At 41.1% G+C, this 21,225-nt stretch overlaps 1 protein-coding gene across 1 annotated transcript in view; it reads right to left on the bottom strand.

Annotated features, from left to right (window-relative positions):
- Positions 1-21,225, bottom strand: part of uhrf2 (ubiquitin like with PHD and ring finger domains 2) — a 187,769-nt gene that overhangs the window by 10,217 nt on the left and 156,327 nt on the right. Inside the window, exons 12-14 of the mRNA XM_076284888.1 lie at positions 17,550-17,687; positions 16,326-16,551; positions 4,437-4,585 (exon numbers count right to left, since the gene is read on the bottom strand). Coding sequence (XP_076141003.1) covers positions 4,437-4,585; positions 16,326-16,551; positions 17,550-17,687 — 513 coding nt within the window. The remainder of the gene's footprint in view (positions 1-4,436; positions 4,586-16,325; positions 16,552-17,549; positions 17,688-21,225) is intronic.

Genomic DNA, 21,225 nt, shown 5'->3' with positions numbered 1-21,225 from the left:
TAATGCAAATATGGCAGTTGTCTACACATATCACACCCCTTCCGCGGCAAAACGTTGACATGTGAATACATTGAGCCAATCTTGTGCTGTGTTGTGAATACATTGAGCCAATAATGTGGTGTGTTGTGAAGACATCGTGCCAATCATGTGTTGTGATCTCGTCGCCGGAGCAAGATTGGTGTTGTGAAGCCTTGCGCACACGCATTTCTGCCGAAATGGATGCCCGATGAGTGCCCAAAAAGTGTTGCGATATGGCCGCCGAGTGGAGGGACTTGCCTAAAAGGACTTTGGTTTCATCCAGAACTGACTGTTGTTGCTGTGCTGCTGACAAAGCTCTATATCCTCACTGCTCAGGGTTCCTACACATTTTCCATTTCAAAATTCCATACTTTTTCCATACTCAAATTTTCAAACTTCTCGGTAGATTTTTCTGACCATATTCTAGACATTGTCAATGGAGCGTTCTATTAGCATTTGAAGAGCTGTATAATAATGTTTATTATTAACTTGTTAGCCCTCAGAAAACACTGCATTGTTGGATACTTTTCGTTGGGGAAGAGCTGTGTTGGAAGGTGCACTCACATTTTTAGTTCTTTGTAGATACAGCATAGCCTACATATGTTGGAGACTAGCACACTGCTGGCAGAGGCCTCACCGTAAACAGTATTATTTGTTTGCAATAACAGTTTATCAGATAATGCAGTATCCATGTCTTGGTAACTTTTACAAAATCAAAAAAGTCTACCATTTTTTTAGCCGAAAATAGCAAAGCTACGCAAACATACCAGTGCACAATGGTATAGGGCACGTGCATTTGGTTTTAGTACCAGAGTCCCCTTGTGGGAGAGATTTTTTTCTGAGGACCCCCATTCAATTGTATCTTGATGAGGACTGACAGTTAAGCTACACAATACTTAGTTCCTACTCAATAGGAATGGTTCGTTATGACCTGAGTGAAGTGATTAGTACTATAGATGCAATAGTCTGGAAACACAAATATTTCTCCATACCCTTGTTTCTTTTTTCCATACTTATCCAGACCTGGAAATTACTAAAGTCAAATTCCATACTTTTCCAGGTTTTCCATACTGCGTAGGAACCCTGACTGCTGCTCACGGACATCTGGCTAAAGGACTGGTGATCATCATCAGCTGAACTGGTTGGTCGGCAGAGGAATGCAGATTGGCATGACACCCACTCAACTCCAACCCATACTCTGAACTGTGTCTGATTGTGTTGGGAGGGGAGTTTGTGTTGTTTTGGTCTTAATGGCCTTTAGGTACACTGCCGTTGAACTCTTACGACTTGCCTCCTGCAATGCCACCATCACCGATGAGGTGAGTGTGTTTATCGAGCAGTGGGGATTTCCTAACAGAATGTTATAACACTATTTGAGCACAATTGCAGGAGCCAAGAGTTGCAAGTTGCAACAGAGGGATTTATTTTCCAAAAACTGAAATCCAGCAACACAGGGTCAACTCAAACTACTTCAGGTGAGTAACTTAAACAGTATCTTCAGGTAAGTAACTCAAAAGTCCATTAACATCCAAAACCGAGAATAAAGGAGAGTCCTTACAGACCATGTGCTGCGGGCAACAAAGACAGCTTTCCACAGGAGCAAGAGTTCACAGGAGTAAGGTGGCGTAGGCAAGGCACGGCAACAAGAAAACAGGGTGGTCACTGTTCATCAGGTAGAATCCATCATGACCGAGCACAGAAGCACTGACACAAGAGACTTAAAAAAGCAGTACACAATAATTGTCCACAGGTGATTGTACTGATCACCTGCCACTCGGACTCCCAGTGTGTTTAGCATGGGCTTGGTATTCTCTGGTTGACTGGTGTCCCAGGCTGATTCCCAGGGGCTTGGCGGCTTTGGCGGCATCTCCTGGCAGGCCGAGACATAGCAGGTTGAGGCATGACACAGAAGCCTTATTTACATTGCGGCTCTGGTCGCATCTCCCTGCTCGCTGCCTGCCAAAGGCCTTCTACAAAGCACAGCACCTTCCAGCAGTCTGCTCAAGCATCGCTCTCATCGTCCAGCAGAGGAGTGTCACCTTTTGTCTCCCACTCAAGGATTTGAATCGGTTCACGAAACGAAAACCAGAAACGTTTGATGTTTTGCTAGGAACAGAAACGAAACCAGAAACTTTACATTTTTATATGTTCCGGAACAGAATCGTTTATCTAAAATAATGGTAACCGGTTAATATCGTTATTGTTTTTGTTCTTTGACAAGATTTCTGTGCAATATGACTTGGTGAGGTTGACTTCCGGAGCCAAGGTTTAGCTTGACAGGAGGCGTGAGTATGAGGCAAAATAAATGCGGCTGTTGTCACGTTGTTTGTTTACTACATTCAGCATGACCAACAAACTAGCAGTGGTAGATTATTAGGCAAGTCGGAGAAGATACAAACCAGCAGCTTTCTTTTCTATAAAACTTCACCGGATGAGGAAAAGAGCTGCCGCATTTTGCCTGTATGCCTAGCAGCAGCAGCAGCATGGGAGAACCATATGGAGGCATGAAAGACCTAGCGGTGAACTGTTCTGGACAGATGTTCTAGAGAACTTTGATGATGAACAGTGGAGCAATCATTTTCATATGAGTTGGTGTACTTTTGAATTCGTTTTAAGTCTGGTGGCACCTGTATTAACACGCCAGACTACATACAGCTGAAATTTAAAGGAACCGTATAAGAAATGTATTTCAATTAATCATAAAATGGCCCTGATATGTCACTAGACATGTTCTTCTATCAGTCCTAGTGCTACTGGACCTTAGTGCAGCATTTGACACTGTTGATCACAATATTTTCTTACACAGACTAGAACACTGGGTTGGATTTACAGGCATAGTTATTAACTGGCTGAAATCATATCTACAAGAAAGAAGTTTCTTTGTTGCCATTGGAAACTGTACCTCAACACCTGTCCTTGACCTGTGGTGTTCCCCAGGGGCCGATCTTGGGGCCACTATTATTCTACCTCTATATGCTCCCACTTGGACAAATCATCCAAAATAATTTGATTTCATATCATAGCTATGTAGATGACACACAAATTTACTTAGCTTGGTCACCAAACGACTATGGTCCCCTTGAATCTCTGTGTCAGTGTATAGAAAAAATCAACAACTGGATGTCTCAAAAATTTCTTCAGCTGAACAAAGAAAAAAGTAATGATAGTTATTATATTTGGTAAAAAGGAGGAAAGACTTAGGGTTGCCACTGTCCTTGACACAAAATGGTTGAAAGCAAATGATTCTATCAAAAATCTTGGTGTATTAATTGACAGTGATCTAAATTTTAACAGCCACATGAAAGCGATAACTAAATCAGCTTTTTACTACCTCAAAAATATTGCCAAACTTAGAGGGCTGATGTCAAAAGATGATTTAGAAAAACTCATTCATGCATTTATCTCCAGCAGGGTTGATTACTGCAATGGACTTTTCACAGGCCTTCCTAAAAAGACTATCAAACAGCTTCAGGTGATACAAAATGCAGCAGCTAGGCTTCTCACAAAAACTAAAATAATTGACCAAATTACTCCAATTCTTAAGTAAGTCACAGAATTGACTTTAAAGCACTACTGCTTGTTTATAAATCACTTAATGGAGCAGGACCTAAATACCTATCAGACATGCTTCAGCAGTATACACCTTCTCGTCCTCTCAGAGGAGAAAAAACTGTAGTAAAACCTGCTGTTAGAACTAAACATGATGAAGCAGCTTTTAGCTGCTATGCGGCTCAGCTCTTGTACTAACTTTCGGATGACATTAAAAAGGCCCCAACTGTAGCCAGTTTTAAATCTAGACTCAGATGCTTTCTGCTAACTGCACTGAGTTATAATTTCTGAATCTGTCTTGAAAATTATTCTACCTTGTCTTTTATTTTGTCTTTTTAATCATTCTCTATTTTTAAATGATTTTACCTTGTGTGTTTTATGTTTTCTTTTTATTATGATCTTTACCTTTTGAACTATTCTTTGACTATATTGCCCTTCTATGCTTTTATTTGTTATTATTGTTTGGTTTTGTTTATGTAAAGCATCAACTTGTTGAACTCTGTCAGTTAAAAAGGAACAATACCATTTCATGATTAAAGAGCTTACATTCATCTGTTTCAGTATCTCCAGTAGTAAATAAGCCTGAAGAGTATTAAAAACTGAACTCTATAAAGAGTAAACGTGCATTAGCCTTGGTGTCCTCAACTTGTTTCAAAACTATGTGGGTGATGCTACCTTATTACTACAAATAGAACAGAAACAGTTAGTGAGAAACGAGGAAAAGAGGAAGAGATGGTGGGAGAGAATAAATAAAACGTAAATAGGTGTACAAAGGAATGAAATGAAAACACCAAGCAGCTATACTACACAACTACAGATAAAATATCGAGCAGAGAATGAAAAATATGCATCAGGAAAGAAGTACATACTGGCCCTTCGATGAGGAACTCCATTACTTCATCCCATAACTTCTTATTGGGCTGGTCCTCTTGGATCAAGTTTTGCTGCTCCTCAGTCAGCTGGAAGGCCTCCACCCCTTTCTCCTTCGGGGGCTGAGTAGCACTGTTTGAACACATATCTGAGGAACAGAGCAAGAACAGAACACAATAAATACAAATTCAAATATAAAACCTTTCAATGTAATACAAATTAAATTGAAAACAAGCCAGCAAAAAAGAATACAGATTGATTCATTCATTTTCAAGAAATATGTGAAGGATAATGGACTCGATTATGGACTGACGTTTGGTTATCAGAGAAAGTAATGCACGTTCAAGGTGGTAATGTGTTACACCTCACCAATGGTGTTTATCACCCGGAGAAAATAAATAATCTTTTCTGATTAACTGGTGGGTGGCTATTACTTCTGATACGGGACACCTATGACATAGATCTGGTAAAAAAGTTTAATCACCGTTCCATATCAATGAGCATTGATTGGTAACTATAACAACCATAGTAAACGACGGTTGAGCCTGTAAGTAGGCTTCGTAACAATGGAATCAACTGTGAACAGGCTAACTACCCACTGTTATCACAGTTAGGGCCAAAGTAAGTTGGTCAACAAACTGTTTGAAGTTGGCTTCTTTTTAATCTGAACCGCTTGTTTCCTCTGAGTGCTATAAAGGCATGACTATTGGCTATAGTGGCAACCGGACTATTGCATATAGTGGCAACTGATAATTGGGATAGTGGCCTTCGAGGTGTCCCGTTATACGGAATTAGTGGACTCGGCAGAGGCTGCTGCGAGTCGGGAAGTCCTTTGCCTCCGTCTCGTCCATTAATTGATAGATCGCAAAAATGGTGTGTATGTTTATGTGTGTGTGTACAGTGGGCATTACTTCAAATTGGCCGGCTTCAGGCGTGATTTGCCCGTGACCTCACGCGGGATCACGCAACTTTAATTTGTATTTCTCCAGTGATGCTGCAACAACCCAAACAACCGCCAGATGGCTCTTGTGAGCAGGGTGTCTCGTAAAAAGAAATGGAGCCTGGAAAACCCTACACAGACTTCACTACAGACTTTAGCAGACTGGTTTAGAAATAATTTAATAGCCAGAAATATGCCTGCCCTGCCCTAATAAAGAAATATTTGGTTAACTGCGAGTGAATCCCGTTTGCAGCCGTAGAAGAAATGTATACGCCCTGGTTCATTAAAAAGTATTTTCTATGTGTCAGGAAAGGCTTCAGAGGGTGGGTTACAGTTAACAGGATAGTACCCAAATTTCAATAGCCACAGAATGGACTTCGTTTGGTATGTTTTAGGAATCATTAGCCTACATGCTTTAGGCTACTTCAGCAGATTTTGTTAGTTTATTTGGAGCTCCTTAAAATAGGCCAATTGTTTTTCATAAGGGTTATAGGTATAAGTCACATACAAACCACTGGGGCAGGTAAGAGCTAGCATACCCCAAATATACAATCAGATACTGTGGAATTTGTATAGGCCCTGACGGTTAAAAATAAGAAAGAGTATCAGACAGATCATGTAATGCGCAGTAGCCTATAAGGATAAATCGCGCTGATTTGAAGTGACCTATAATAACTACCAGTGAGCCGCAGTCTGCCTGCAGCTGGCGCAGCGCTTCACTCTTTGACACTGCAATATGCATACATGAAGTGCGTCCAAATTCACCCATTCTTCTCTGTTTGAGATCCTCGAGAAGTACTCATCACACATGTGTCACATGAAAGAGCCTTTTCTCATCTTTTAAACGGTGCTAGCCACTTGCTGTGATAAACGGTTCGCGAGGAAAATAACTTTTCAAGAGATTTAATAATTATTCTCTGCGCCCATCTTCACATCCATTCCTCTCGTTGGAATATGTCACACACTCGAAACACATGACAAACCATATATCAGAGTAAACAGCAGACCTACCGAACACAAAGGTGTAATCGTGTATAGTTACAGTAGCCATTCCAGAGTAATCTGGTTTTGAAATAAATTGTAGCAAAATTCAACATGGTCTTTAGGCTTTAAGCGCCAGTTGTAGTCTGCATGAACAGTTCTTGCACAAGACACTGTTTTGATTTGCGTAGGGGAGGTGCGGGCTGAAGCCAACCTGTTTCAGGGAGAGCGGTGCAAGGAGAGAATGCGTGCTCTATCCTGCGCATATATCTACAATGAAATAATGTGTCTAGGCTAATCTATATTTTCAATAAGCAATCACTGCATGCCTATGGAAACAATAAGTCAATATATTAGAGATATCAAGAGTAACGCAGGAATGGACGTTACAGTTATTCAGTAACTGTAACGAATCACTGAAATTTGTACTTTGTAACGCGTTACCCCCAACACTAACAATAACGTAGACAGCAAATTAAGATATTTTTTTCGTTTTGTGGAGCGGCACCGGTAGGCTATCAAAAGCAGATTTTGATTTTCGTTAACCACTGTGTAGCCAAGCCTTATGCCATTCCCCAGTAGCCTAAATCGAGGTCATTTTTAATTATGCATGATTTATTTTGTTATTGAATTCGTAGGCTGGGATTCCTCTCGGCAACAATTAGGCCTATGGGTAGCCTCCTGCTTTTTCAGAAGGGGCGGCAGGCAGGCTACTGACAGAGCGACGTACAGTGGCAGAGCGACGCACAGTGGCTGAAAGTGGTACTAAAGTTTCACGCAGCTTCACGTCACATAATGGGCGAATGAAGTGGCCATTTCTAAGTAATGCCCACTGTACATGAGTATACCTCTGTGTGTGTGTGTGTGTGTGTGGGGGCCAACATACAAAAAAAATAGTTCATCCTAGGCCCTACGGTTCTTGAGATATAACGACATTTCAGGTGAACTGATTTTTTTTTATTGAAGATTAACTTGTTGTGAATCAAACCAACCTATTTTAAGGACCTGTCATGCATGCTACCTCTTGAAACAATTTGGTGTTTGGACACTGACTGACCGTATGTAGCGCCACTGCTTCCGTATGGCAGGAAAGTTGCGACTTAAGCCGGATATGGATTTCTCAATGGATTGCTTCGTATCACAATGGACATTTCAGGAGAACTGATTTTTTTCTTGAAGATTAACTTGTTGTGAATCTAACCAACTAGTTTAAGGATGTATCATGCATGCTACCTCTTGAAACAATTCGGCGTTTGGACACTGTCTGACCGTATGTAGCGCCACTGCTTACTTATTTTCGAATTGGAATTGGACCTAAAATTCAGAGCTCGGAATTCTCCAAGTCTTTGAAATGGCTCAGACAACTCAGTCAATATTAGGTATATCATTGAGAAATTTTCACAGCCTATTCCGTATACTGTGTAGAATGATCTGATGTAAAAAAATATGTAACATAAAAAGCTGGGTTATCACAGGCAGGGTCACATATGAGCTGTCAGAGCCCCATAGAAGTGTGTTAAGAAGAAAGAGCTTGCCATTCTCGTTACCAACAGATGGTGTAATCCAGGACATATCCTGGGAAAAGTCTGCAACCGGGACATTGACATATTAGCATTAGGTCTACGTCCCTATTACATGCCAAGGGAGTTCTTTCATGCAATAATTATTGGTGCTTATCCCACCATTAGCAGACGCAAGTGCAGCATGTGACGTCATCCACTCCCTAACGGCAGAGTTCCTGTCGCAGCACCCCATCGCTTTCATTGCAATATCTGGGGATTTCAATCACATGATTCTCTCCTCCACAATGACCAACTTCACCCAGTTTGTTGACTGTGCAACCAGAAAAAACAAAATACTGGATTTACTGTACTCCAATGTAGGGGTGCACCGATCCGATATTAGGATCGGATATCGGCCCCGATATTGACAATATAGCTGGATCTGGGATCGGAAAAATTAGCAGATCCATGGGCCGATCCGAATTTACTTCAACTTCAAAGACTGAGCCGTGACACGCAACCAGCCACTTGCATTAAATAGACATTTCTTCTGGTGTTTGTCATTAGCCTACGTCATTGTTTTTACAGTCTGCCCGTCATTATATTTCTGGTTTACTATTCCTCTTCTCTCTCCCCTGACTTCACTTGAAGTGTTATTCTATTCCATGTGAGTGGTACTTACAATTACACTTACAATATCCTATTCGCACTGTACCTTTATTGTAACTCGATTATTGTAGGTCGGTTATCGTCAGCTAAATTACTAAATGTAAATGTAAAATTAAATTACACTAAAATAGCCTCTGTCCCAAAGGTTTAAGGGGTTTTTCACAATTAGTACCTTTCAGCCTTTTAAACGAACTCAGATTGATGACTCAGCATTTTTTGTGCATATGTGAACATGCCAAACAAACTCAGACCTCTCTAATGCAAACCGAACTGATACCACCTCGGGAGGTAGTCTCGGCTCGGTTCGCTTTGAAGTCTGTGTCACAGTTTGCATTATCTGTGCATTGTGAACACAAATCGCCCTGTGTTCTCTTTCACATTTTGCATTGTAGGCTAGCCTATTTTGTCCTATTTGACTTGCCACTGCCAAAACAGAAGGCATGTTGTTTATTATATAGCCTAAAATAAAACTATTATCATTAGGCTCATGATAGGCCTACATACATTTGTAATGTTAAATTGGCTAGAGCCAAACAGGTGTGCTCTAACGTTAGGCTGAATATCTTTTCAGCCAAGCTATTTGTAACTAACAATGTAGAAATCAGCAAACTTTTGATTGTATTAATGCAATTAATATATATTAATATTAATATATATTATCTCTTTGTTAAACTCTCATTGCAAACATATATGAGACTGTGCAGCACAGTTAACAGGCTGCTGTTCACTTACAGTAGCATATTGGCGCACATAAACTCAAAGCGGCAAAAGCCGACGTTCCTAACCCTGCTCACAAGTGCCATCTGGTGGTTGTTTGTGTCATTGCAGCTTCACTGGGGAAAATGAAATAAAAGACGTGTGATTCATGCGTGAGGTCATGTGAGAATCACGTGTGAAGCCGGACAATTGAATGTAGAACCCACTGTAGGCACAAACTATCCACACTCATGCATAACATGTTTGCCAACCCCTTTCAACACCCTAACCGTGACCATCTAATGTGAATCACAGATCATTCTATCCAATCATTAATAAGACATCCTTGAGTTTGTGAACTGTTTTGTCCAGTCCCGTCTTGTCTGACAGGTCTGTTATCGTCCTGTCTCATTTCCCTCTGTTGTCTGTTTGTCACCTTGTTGTGTTTTATGTGTTATGTGTTACACTCTGTACGTTGTGCTATAATCTCATCCAGGGTCTCACTAAAACAGAAAAAAATGAAACAAAATCACCACACCAATTATGATAATTATTTCAACCTGATAATGAATGATGATGAAAATACATAACTAACCCAGAGCAACTACATAGCCCATAATCCAAAGCAGGACTGAGACCCGAAGAGAAGGTATAGTGTGAACAAGAAGTAAACTGAGGCCCCATCAGAGCTGAGGTGCACCAGAAAGATATCGGATATTAACTCACAATGTGAATACAAAATTAAGTCCCTTTTGTTTTGGTCCTCTTTCTGGTCCCCTTTTAGTGGACTGAGTTAAATTCTTTTAAAAGGAACTATGGGCCATATCTTGCGACCTGGCGCATGGCTGAAAACTCGTTATTTTCTCAGCGCAAAGGTTATTTTCGTATATTGCATGTCTCGTTTTTAAACAATGCACGATGGGGTGTGGTAATTAACAGCCTAGGGCAGCCATCACCAAATGGCGGACCGCGGTCCGAGTCCGGACCGTGACGTGATCCTATCCGGACCCAGACCATAATAGCCTAATTTAGATTTTCACGTAAGATTTCAAAGCTGCGCTAAATGTTTCGTTGGTTAGGATAACAGCATTTACTTCAGGAGCTTCAGGAACCATCATTTCGCTTGCTGCTACTCAGCCAGTGAAATCTGTGAATTCTGATAAAGTCGAGTCAGTGAGTAAAGTAGCCTACTATGGAGAAGAGACTGATAGCCTGAAACGAGCGAGGAGAGGAGACGGGACGAGAAACAATCAGATGGATATCTAAGTTAACGATAAGTAAGTTATTTTCAAATCATCGATTGCTGAAAGAGGAGAAAGCTAGACAGCGAGAACAGAGCTTTATAACGATACGGGGGCAATACCACGCAAAACTGTCACGTCCGTAACGCCAAGGATGTGACAGTTTTGCGCGGAATTGCCCTGGACCTCTTTTTTAACCGCCAATTTGAAGCACCTCTACTAGACAAAGCATATATTTTGAGCAAGCATAGGGTAGGCTAGGCCCATTCAACAGTGAACTGAGACCACAGAATATTTTACGATTTAAGAAGGCAATATGATTGATCCACCACAATCTAGTTAAGCCTACATGCATTCACTGCCCAACAACGTGATATTCCTGGGTTTCCAGGATTTCGGGTCAACATAAAAAAAATAAAAAAAATAAATTAAACTTGCTGATTAATGGGTTCAAGGAACCAGCTGTGGAATATCCATCCTTGTCTCAGCTCAAATTTTATTTTAAGTTCACGTTAAGATCTTAAAAATAGCCAAGGCTACTCAGTTTTTCTCCCCAATTAGGCTACTCTTATCTTGCCTTATTTCTCCTCATTTCGAATGTTGCCTTTTAGGCTACTTATTTTATTTCACATTAAACATTAGGCCTAGGCCTACAATCTTCTATTTCTTGAATTTCCCCTTGGGGATCAATAAAGTATCTATCTATCTATTTATCTATCTATCTATCTATCTATCTATCTATCTACCTACAACTAGGCTCCATCCATCCATCCTAAACACGCACGTTAAACATTATGATGCTCCGGACCTTTGCTTGAGGAAATTTTCCGTAACTGGACCTCGCTGAAGATTAATTGAATACCCCTGGCCTAGGGAGTGGTCTTGCGCATTGTCTAAAAATCGCTATCTTACACTACCTAAAACACAGTGATATGGGCGGGTGCATAACGCACCACCCTTCTATTATCCATGAACGCGCACCAGCGCACATCCATGCAAAACATTACAAATTACACAATTACAATGGGAAACATAATTAGAATAAATACATCTCAGAATTAGTAGTTATTCACCATCATTTCCAAATTGATAATGACGGAGAGGCAAATATGAAGCACAGCTGAAGACACACTGTCACGAGATGTAAGCAACTCCTCTGCAGGATAAAGTTTTTTTATTCAGTCATACGAACATTATTCATACGAACATTATTATTATTTATTAGGCCTAAGTATTGCTTTTTCCAAGGCTATGTTTTTGATGTTAACCCATTGTCAGTCAATAGTGAAAGTAATTAACTGTGTATTTACTGTTTTGTCGTTGACTGACACCACGGTGAAGTTAGCCAATGAGTTCAAATAATAGACGAGTGCAAATGTGTGTAGGCTATACTATGCTAGGTTTTAGTAAAGCATGGTTTAGTGCAGAGGTCCCCAACCTTTTATGTACCATGGACCGGTTTGATTCCCATTTTTTTTTCACGGACCGGGGGGTGATTGGGGGCTCGGGGGTTCCATGTTCCATATGCAGGGGCGGACTGGGACCAAAAATCGGCCCTGGCATATTTGGCCCAAGTGGCCCTCAAATCGGTCGGGCACACCTAATTAAATACACAATCTTGCATTACCCTTAAATATGCATATATTTTCAAGTGTCATGGAGCACTGAAAGTGATGTAGGCTTCACTGGCTATCACTCTGACCGATCAGAGGTAGCCATAGAGCACATGATCTCCATATTCAAGTAGGCTATAAGCAATTTTTAAATAAGAGTTTCTGCTTGAATTCAAAGTATCATTTCAAATTATTCAATAGGTTACATTTAAACTATACAATGCTCAATTAACAGCAGAACCAAACAATTACTGAAGCCTATGTGTAAATAATTACCTAGATTGTCGTAGACATTAATGTAATTTATACCAGTTATCACTGTAGGACAACTGAAACAACACGAAATAAACAGGGCTGTTGCTGGAAATATTTTATTCGGCTATAGCCTACATTGCTGGTACATTTTGTATCTTTACCATGATAAATCTTCCAAGAATAAGATAGAACCCTTTCGACGCACTTTGAGAGACCAACCACCACTCATGCCATCAATGTTAAATTTTGGACGTCTGACGGAAACTGATCAATCTGACCAACAATTAACGTCGATTTGACACTCTTTTGCTGTCCGGTTTTGCAAATCATTCATTTAGAAAATTTAAGTCGCGCTATTTGTTATTATAATCACAGCACGGCCTTACTATGTTATCATTACCATATCATTACATTATCGCAATTAATAAGTCATCATAATCATCATCGTCAGCATGGCATGTCACACATAGCCTACCTGCTCCACCACTGAGTTCTTATTATGTAGCCTCAACTATAGGCTCTCTACACTCTCCACCACCTGCTCACTGTCCCTCTGCTCTGTATGCTTGCTTACCTCGTTCAAACTCAACTTCAACATGTTGCTGACATATGCTAGCCTACTTGCAATATTGTCTTTTTGAAGCTTCTACATTGGTGTTACTTTTGCACAATTGTCACTACCGGCACCCGCCGCAATTTCGTGTAGGCAACTTCGATTAACTTTTGATGCGCTCACAGAATCCTGGCTCTGAGCCAAAATGGGAGGGTGTCAATATGGAAATGTAACCAATGGGCCACTGATTGTCCTTCCTTTGGGCCGATCGTTGGCCAAAATGATTAAATTATGTAGGCTAGTGCCTATTCTATCGGCCCAAAAGGTGCGTCGGCCCACCGGGAAAACGCCCGGTATGCCAGATGGCCAGTCCGCCCATGTTCCATATGTGTTGTGCATGCATTACTTGAAAAGAACTAGCTCCAGTTATGTATGAACAGTGAAGGTAACGAACTCTTAAAAAGGTGAAAAACGTGAACTTGAAGAAGTGAAAATTGAACAATATGAACTATGAAAATTGAACAACATCTATCAAGTGTGAACATGCTTAACAAAATATGGGAACAAAACATGGGAACTAAACGTGCATTACGAATATAATCAGTGGGAGCCCTGTGCTTGTTTCCCTGCAACAAGAAGACAGTGACACCCTCAGTGTGTTTGAAATGTCCAGTCGATTGCACAATTTGGTCTTAGTTGCAGTCATTGCAGAAAACCCGGTATCGCATAGATACTTTTATGCTTTTATGGCTATATCGGGATATTCTGCTTTGGTTTTGATCCAAAAACCCGCCAGAGAGGTTTCCTCATACACACTCTTAAGACCACCGTCATTTGCAATTTCGATCAACTGCTCTTCCTCCTGCGCTGACATGTTAGGACTATTCGGGATATTGACAAATGGGTTACGGACCCACTCATTGGTTTGCCGTGGATCTTTGGAGGATGGGAAGTAGCCTAACGCTCAAACTCATTTTAAAAAGCGCAACAAGGTGATCGCGCACCAGCTGCGAGAGAAAGGGCCCTGCCTCAGTCTCTCCCAAAACCCCCACTACAGTTTGGAACATATCAAATACACCCCATCCCCATTCGTCCCCACAAATCAAGCTTGGCTTTAAATGCAGCGACTTTATCTGCCAGTTTAAAGACAGTCGTCATTCTCCCCTGGAGTGACAGGTTGAGGTCATTAAGCAACCCGAATATGCCACATAGGTAAGCGAGTTTTGACACCCAGTCCTCGTCACTAAAATGTGCAGCTAACGGTGACTTTTTTTCTGTAAGAAATCTCTGCAGCGGCTCTCGCAACTTAAACACCCTGGCCAGTGTCTGCTAAAGATGCTTGTTTTTTGTTGCTCATTCTAGCAGTTTAGCTAACTTCGTGTGACACTACCGTTCGCCAAGAACTGATCAAGTGAAGTGAGCTGACCTGAGGCTGCGCAGCGCTGAAGGCAATATGTAAAGTGTTGAAGGCGGGACAGACAGACGTCAGAAAATAGACCTTGCAAAATGCAAACATGCGTGCAATCAAACAACTGCATATAGGCCTATGCCATGTAAAAACGTGACATTATTGCGAATTAAATTGAGTTTAGTTTGCATGCTTTTTTTTTTTAACTCATGTCGTAGGCTACGGCCCGGTTAGGAATGTCCCGGTGGTTGGGGACCGCTGGTTTAGTGGAATAACTGTTTCATACGGTCTTGCAAGCAGATTCCTTCAAGTGCGCCGTTGACTATTAAAATACTGCTGCATTCTTTGAAGTTGCGCTGCATGCTGTTAAAGGGAATGACAGATGTCATTCTCATTATTTTAAATGATGTTATGCCCAAAACACACCCATGACTGTTTAAAAAACCTAGGAACGCCTTGTTATGCCATCCGCCCAATGTATGATAACGAAAACCCTCCCAATGTGGACTGGACATCCTATTAAATTTTTAATAAGCTTTTGACTAGTGAGCATTTGTTTTAGACCACGAAGATAGAGCCCTATATGTGAATATGGCCTTAATATCAATGGCAAAATCAGTTTTTAAATTCTTTTCACCAAAAATAGGCTATGACATTTATTTTGATTAGTTAATCACAAAGCTTGTAATTAATTTCACCATTTCAATATTTTCAATTAACCCTAATTTGTTTTGAACACCTAAAATGTCCTTTATTACATTTTACATTTGACACTTTTATCCAAAGCTTCACATTACAGTGTACATCTTAATTAGGATTTATTTTCCAGTTGTATGTGGAGCCATGAACATGCAATGTTATTTGAATAAATAAGCAAATAAACATTAAAGTGACATTTTGTGGTGCTCATCATCCACATTTTTATAAGTACAGGCAAACAGTACATAGCTTTTATAAGTAAGTATAAGTATATATACTCTTTTGATCCCGTGAGGGAAATTTGGTCTCTGCATTTATCCCAATCCGTGAATTAGTGAAACACACTCAGCACACACTGAACACACAGTGAGGTGAAGCACACACTAATCCCGGCGCAGTGAGCTGCCTGCAACAACAGCGGCGCTCGGGGAGCAGTGAGGGGTCAGCCGTGCCTACTGGTCGGGGTTCGAACCGGCAACCCTCCGGTTACAAGTCCGAAGCGCTAACCAGTAGGCCGCGGCTGCCCCTTTTTATGGTTTTATTTGCCTATTCATCGTTGGTCCATTGTCAAAGCAATCGTAAGTGTGACGTTCCGTTTCCATGACTGCAGTGTCACTGGATCTAAACTGATCGTGTTGGTATGTTTTAGTATGGGATTCCTACAGTGTAAAAAAAATATACTAACGTCTTGGAAATGTTTTTTATTATTTAAATAGATTAAGAAAGCCACTGCTATGGTTACTACTATGGTTAGATTGATTTGTTTATATCCAGTGAAATTGCTGCCTTGACAACGCTACGTCATGGCTTCGGTACTCTATAACCAATGGCTATGTAAACTTATCTAAATGTGTTGGAAAGACTGTTATACTGACACATAGGATGGTCAGAGACACATTTAAGGTGCAGTCAGCGATCATTCGCGATTTGAAGCCCATAAAAAGTGCAGGCAGCCTGTCCCCAAACAAGTTTCTCTGGGAATTATGAAGGGAGGGATGAGCTACCTCTCTGGTATGTTTTGTTTGGTCCTTGGTTAAAATACAATGTACGTCGTTTTGGACAAAAGCGTCTGCTAAGGAATTTAAATATAAACATAAACAAACGCAATGTCATGTGCAATCGCTGACTGCACCTTCAACTGATAATGGTGCTACATGCAGCCCATCAGTGGTGGCTGGAGGAAAAATCCTTACATTAGATGAGCATACTTATCTGCATACTTTGAATTTATAAAGTTGAATTAATTGTCAATAACTACACAGTAAGAAAGCATTGCATTCATATGCAGTACGTATATGACTCTCAAACCCACAAACGTAAAAATATCATACCTTTGCCCTTGGGTGTTTTCTGACTACCATTGCTTTGATACCCACCAGCTGAAATTACAGCTGGTATTTCGATGTCTTCATCCTCCTTTTCTTCTTTTGGCTTTTTTGGAGGGGGTGTATTTTTTGGTCGGCCTCTCCCGGGGTGTCTTTTGCCTCGCATGCCCCCTCTCACACTAGCCTCCTTCTTAGTCTTGTTAGCCATGGCTTCCAAATAGCCTGGGGGATACTAGGTAGAGCCAAAACCAAAATAGACCACAGAGAGAGCCAAAATAACACTGGTTCAAACAACAAAATATATATATATAAACATAACTTCAACCGAATTTGTGGTATTCAGCCACAAACAATTTGTGAGGAGTGCTGCTAGGGTATCAGACTGGGTGTCCCTCTAGTCCTCTCCAGTTTACGGAGCCAAATTGTTGAAACATCTTTTAAAGAAAATATGAGGCACTCACAAGGGTTATGTTTAGAAAGCTTTAATCTCACATGGCTATTCAATGAAAACATACAGTACCTACATATTTTGGCATAATAGCCTTCATCAGGGCATGTCAAAATGGTTGTCTTTGGGCTGTTCATGCTCCACCTTAAGAAGTGAAGTCCATATTGTGCGACTTTTATAAGGTATAGATAAAAAAAAGATTCCATAGATTCTCTTTGCAAGTCTATTTAACCTGTCCCCACCCATTGATTTTGCAATATGTATTCTATACCAAATATTTTTGATATACTGTATTACAACTGCCATGGTCTGTCTTTTTCTAACGTGAATCCATGGGGTATTGGGGGTTGCCAGTTCTTATTTTCTTTATTTTGTACAGGAGGAAGATATTTCTTCAGTTTATCACTTAAAGTTGGGGCTCTTCTACCATCAGCTTTAGAAGAGCCCCAACCTGTGAAAATATGCAAAAATGCTAAACATGATATTCTTATATATTCTCTAGTTTTTGAACTGTATTGTCTTTTGCCTTGGTTAATGTATTTATGTACTTTGTTGTGAAATGTCTTGTGACTTCCTAAACCAGGTGACTACTACCTGTTCATACTGCTCATGAGATCACCTGTTAGAAGGAATGGCCAAAAGGCAACCATTTTGACAAGCCCCGATGCCAAAACTTGTAGGCATGTTTTAACTGAATAGCCATGTGAGCTTCTTCATGATGTCAGATTTGCATCAGTTGTAGGCATTAAATCTGTTTTTGAGGAGAGTGCGATAGGTCTCACCTGCACTTTGAGGCCCAGCTTCTTGATACGTTCTGCACCTTCAGGAGTCCACGGCGCTGGTTCCTGGTCATCACGCCGTAACAGATATCGCCACACCAGAAACCCACACTTCCCAATCTCGGGCCAGTACTTCACCACCTTAAAGAGCAAAAAGCATGGGGGCTAAGTAGTACTGGTGACAGGTGCATCTACAGGTGCATCTGAAAAATTTAGAATATCATGGAAAAGTTAATTTTTTTTCATGCTTCTGCGTCAAATTGACGGCGTACCCCAGCAGACCCCTGAGTACCGTTTTGAGACACAGGCGACACCAAACTTTGAAGCCACACACCCCCTACCGTTATGGCAGTGAAATGCACCGCGATACAAAGCAACCCCGACGCAGAACTCTGAGAGGGTCGTAGCTACAGCGTGGAGCAGCGCATACACACACACACATGCAGGCAAGCAAGCAGACACACACACACACACACACCATTACACCCCCTCAGCACCCCCCACACACACACACAACCGAAAACTCATACACAGAGAAGCACACATATACACAAAAGCAAACACACACATGCACACATTCATTTACATACAAAAAAGTTGAAAGAGTAGGGGATGGAGTAGGAGATGGAGACAAATTGACAAGCGTGATTTATTTTTGACATGTTTTTAGGCATAAAATGTCATATAAATCAGGTGTGGAATAATATATCAACAAACCGCTCTGTAAAAATCTTCTAAATATAGTTAAGCATAAGATTAGAAAGTTTGGTGTATGTAAGTGCTTCTGAAGTGGAGATTTCGTGCTCAGAGTGGGAGAGGAAACTCATTTTGAGAAAACAGCCTTGAAACACAACCAATGAGATTCTGTTCTCGCCTTTGAACTTAAAGCGATGGTTCGGAGTAATTTCACCCTAGGGTCCTTTGCACCATGACCCCGAGCCAAACACCCTCCCAGAACCTGTTTTCCCTTGGTCGAACCCTGGTCGAGTAGCGCTGTCAGAAACTAATGAGTTTCTGCAGGCGTAATGGAACCAACTTTTATCTCGTAAATTACCCCACTAATAATGCCCTAAATGGTTATGGTTATGGATTTAGCAGACGCCTTTGTCCAAAGCGACACATAAATACAAAACAACATAATAATATTTAAAATTGAACAGGGAACAGATTAAAATGTAGGTCAAATATAGTAAGGAGAATAGTTGTAGTACACAATAATATCAATCCAATCAATAGCCTAATAAAAAAGCAATGTAAAAAAGGGCAATAATAAAACAATAATGTCAATTCAATCAATAATATAAAAACAATGACATGCTAAGACTACATTAAGGAGAATATCAATAATAAACAATAATGTCAAATTAATTAACAGCCCAATTAAAAATAAAACAACATTATATAAACCATAACACATAAGCGCTTAAACAACTAAGTATATGTTGAATAGGAATGTCTTTAGACCCCTCTTAAACGACCCAAAACTACCACAGGAACGGAGAGCACTGGGCAGTTCATTCCACCAACATGGAACCACTGAAGAAAAGAGTCTGGAATTAGACCCAGTTTTCATGACTGGTCGACACAACATACGCTCACCAGAAGACCGCAGTGGGCGGTGGGGATGTAAGGCTTGATTATTGAATTAAAATAACTAGGAGCAGATCTAGTTAGTGTCCAATAGGCCAAAGTGAGAGATTTAAATTTAATTCTGGCTACTATAGGGAGCCAATGGAGAGTAACTAGGAGAGGAGTTACATGTGTCCTCTTTGGCTGATTGAAGACCAGGCGTGCTCCAGCATTTTGAATCAGCTGTAATGATCTTGTTACACAAGCGGTAAGCCAGCTAATAGTGAATTACAATAGTCCAGCTTAGAGATGACCATGATCTGAACAAGAAGTTGTGTGGAATCTTGTGTCAGATAAGGTCTGATCTTCCTAATGTTGTAAAGCATAAACCGACATGATTTTGCAATAGAAGCTATATGCTCAGAGAAGTTCAGTCGGTCATCAATTACAACGCCCAAGTTTCGTGCCGATCTAGTTGGGGTCAGTGAAGTTGAGTCAAGCTGGATGTTAATCTGTTGGGGAATAGCTGTTTTAGCTGGAAACACCAAAAACTCTGTTTTTGAGAGATTAAGCTGAAGGTGCCGATCTTTCATCCAGGCAGAAATATCCTTAAGGCATGCAGAAATCCGGTGGGAAACACTAGAGTCATCAGGTGGGAAAGACAGGTAAAGTTGAGTGTCGTCTGCATAACAGTGATAGTCAAATCCATGGGAGCGAATGGTATCACCTAAGGAAGTGGTGTAAATAGAGAAAAGCAAGGGTCCTAATACTGATCCCTGAAGCACACCTGTGGTGAGGTCATGAGACTTAGATACCTGTCCCTGCCAAGACACGTTATGTGGTATGAAACTTCTACAGCAGGGGTCCCCAACCTTTTATGTACCATGGACCGGTTTGATTCCTATTTTTTTTCAGGGGGGGGGGGGGGGTTGGGTTGGGGGTTCAGGGGTTCCATGTTCCATATGTGTTGTGCATGCATTACTTGAAAAGAACTAGCTCCAGTTATGTATGAACAGTGAAGGTAACGATCTCTTGTGAAAAACGTGAACTTGAAGAAGTGAAAATTGAACAATATGAACTATGAATATTGAACAACTTGAAGCTACATCTATAAGTGTGAACATGCTTAACAAAATATGGGAACAAAACATGGGAACTAAACGTGCATTACGAATATAATCAGTGGGAGCCCTGCTTGTTTCCCTGCAACAAGAAGCTTCCATCTGGGGGTGATGGAAGACAGTGACACCATCAGTGTGTTTGAAATGTCCAGTCGATTGCGCAATTTGGTCTTAGTTGCAGTCATTGCCGAAAACCCGGCCTCGCATACCGGTAGATACGTGGTGGGAAACATTTTCAGCGCTTTTACGGCTATCTCGGGATATTCTGCTTTGGTTTTGATCCAAAAACCCGCCAGAGAGGTTTCCTTATACACACTCTTAAGCAATTTCGATCAACTGCTCTTCCTCCTGCGCTGACAAGTTAGGACTATTCGGGATATTGAAATGGGTTGCGGACCCACTCATTGGTTTGCCGTGGATCTTTGGACGATGGGAAGTAACGCTCAAACTCATTTGAAAGCGCAACAAGGTGATCGCGCACCAGCTGCGAGAGAAAGGGCCCTGCCTCAGTCTCTCCCAAAACCCACTACTGTTTGGAACATATCAAATACACGGTCCACTCGTCGTCCCCACAAATCAAGCTTGGCTTAAAATGCAGCGACTTTATCTGCCAGTTTAAAGACAGTCGTCATTCTCCCCTGGAGTGACAGGTTGAGGTCATTAAGCAACCCGAATATGTCACACAGGTAGGCGAGTTTTGACACCCAGTCCTCACCACTAAAATGTGCAGCTAACGGTGACTTTTTTTCTGTAAGAAATCTCTGCAGCGGCTCTCGCAACTCAAACACTCTGGCCAGTACACCAGTGACCTGCTAAAGATGCTTGTTTTTTTTGTTGCTCATTCTAGCAGTTTAGTTAACTTCGTGTGACACTACCGTTCGCCAAGAACTGATCAAGTGAAGTGAGCTGACCTGAGGCTGTGCAGCGCTGAAGGCAATATGTAAAAGTGTTGAAGGCGGGACAGACAGACGTAAGAAAATAGACCTTGC

The sequence above is a fragment of the Alosa pseudoharengus genome, unplaced genomic scaffold (genome assembly GCF_046254945.1).
Source record: "Alosa pseudoharengus isolate Yale_2024_CS ecotype anadromous, Long Island Sound unplaced genomic scaffold, YU_APseudo_1.1 YU_APseudo_1.1_scf_14, whole genome shotgun sequence".
Lineage (NCBI taxonomy): Eukaryota > Metazoa > Chordata > Actinopteri > Clupeiformes > Clupeidae > Alosa > Alosa pseudoharengus.
Note: the sequence above shows the minus strand (reverse complement) of the source record. Positions and strands in the feature narration are given on the sequence as shown.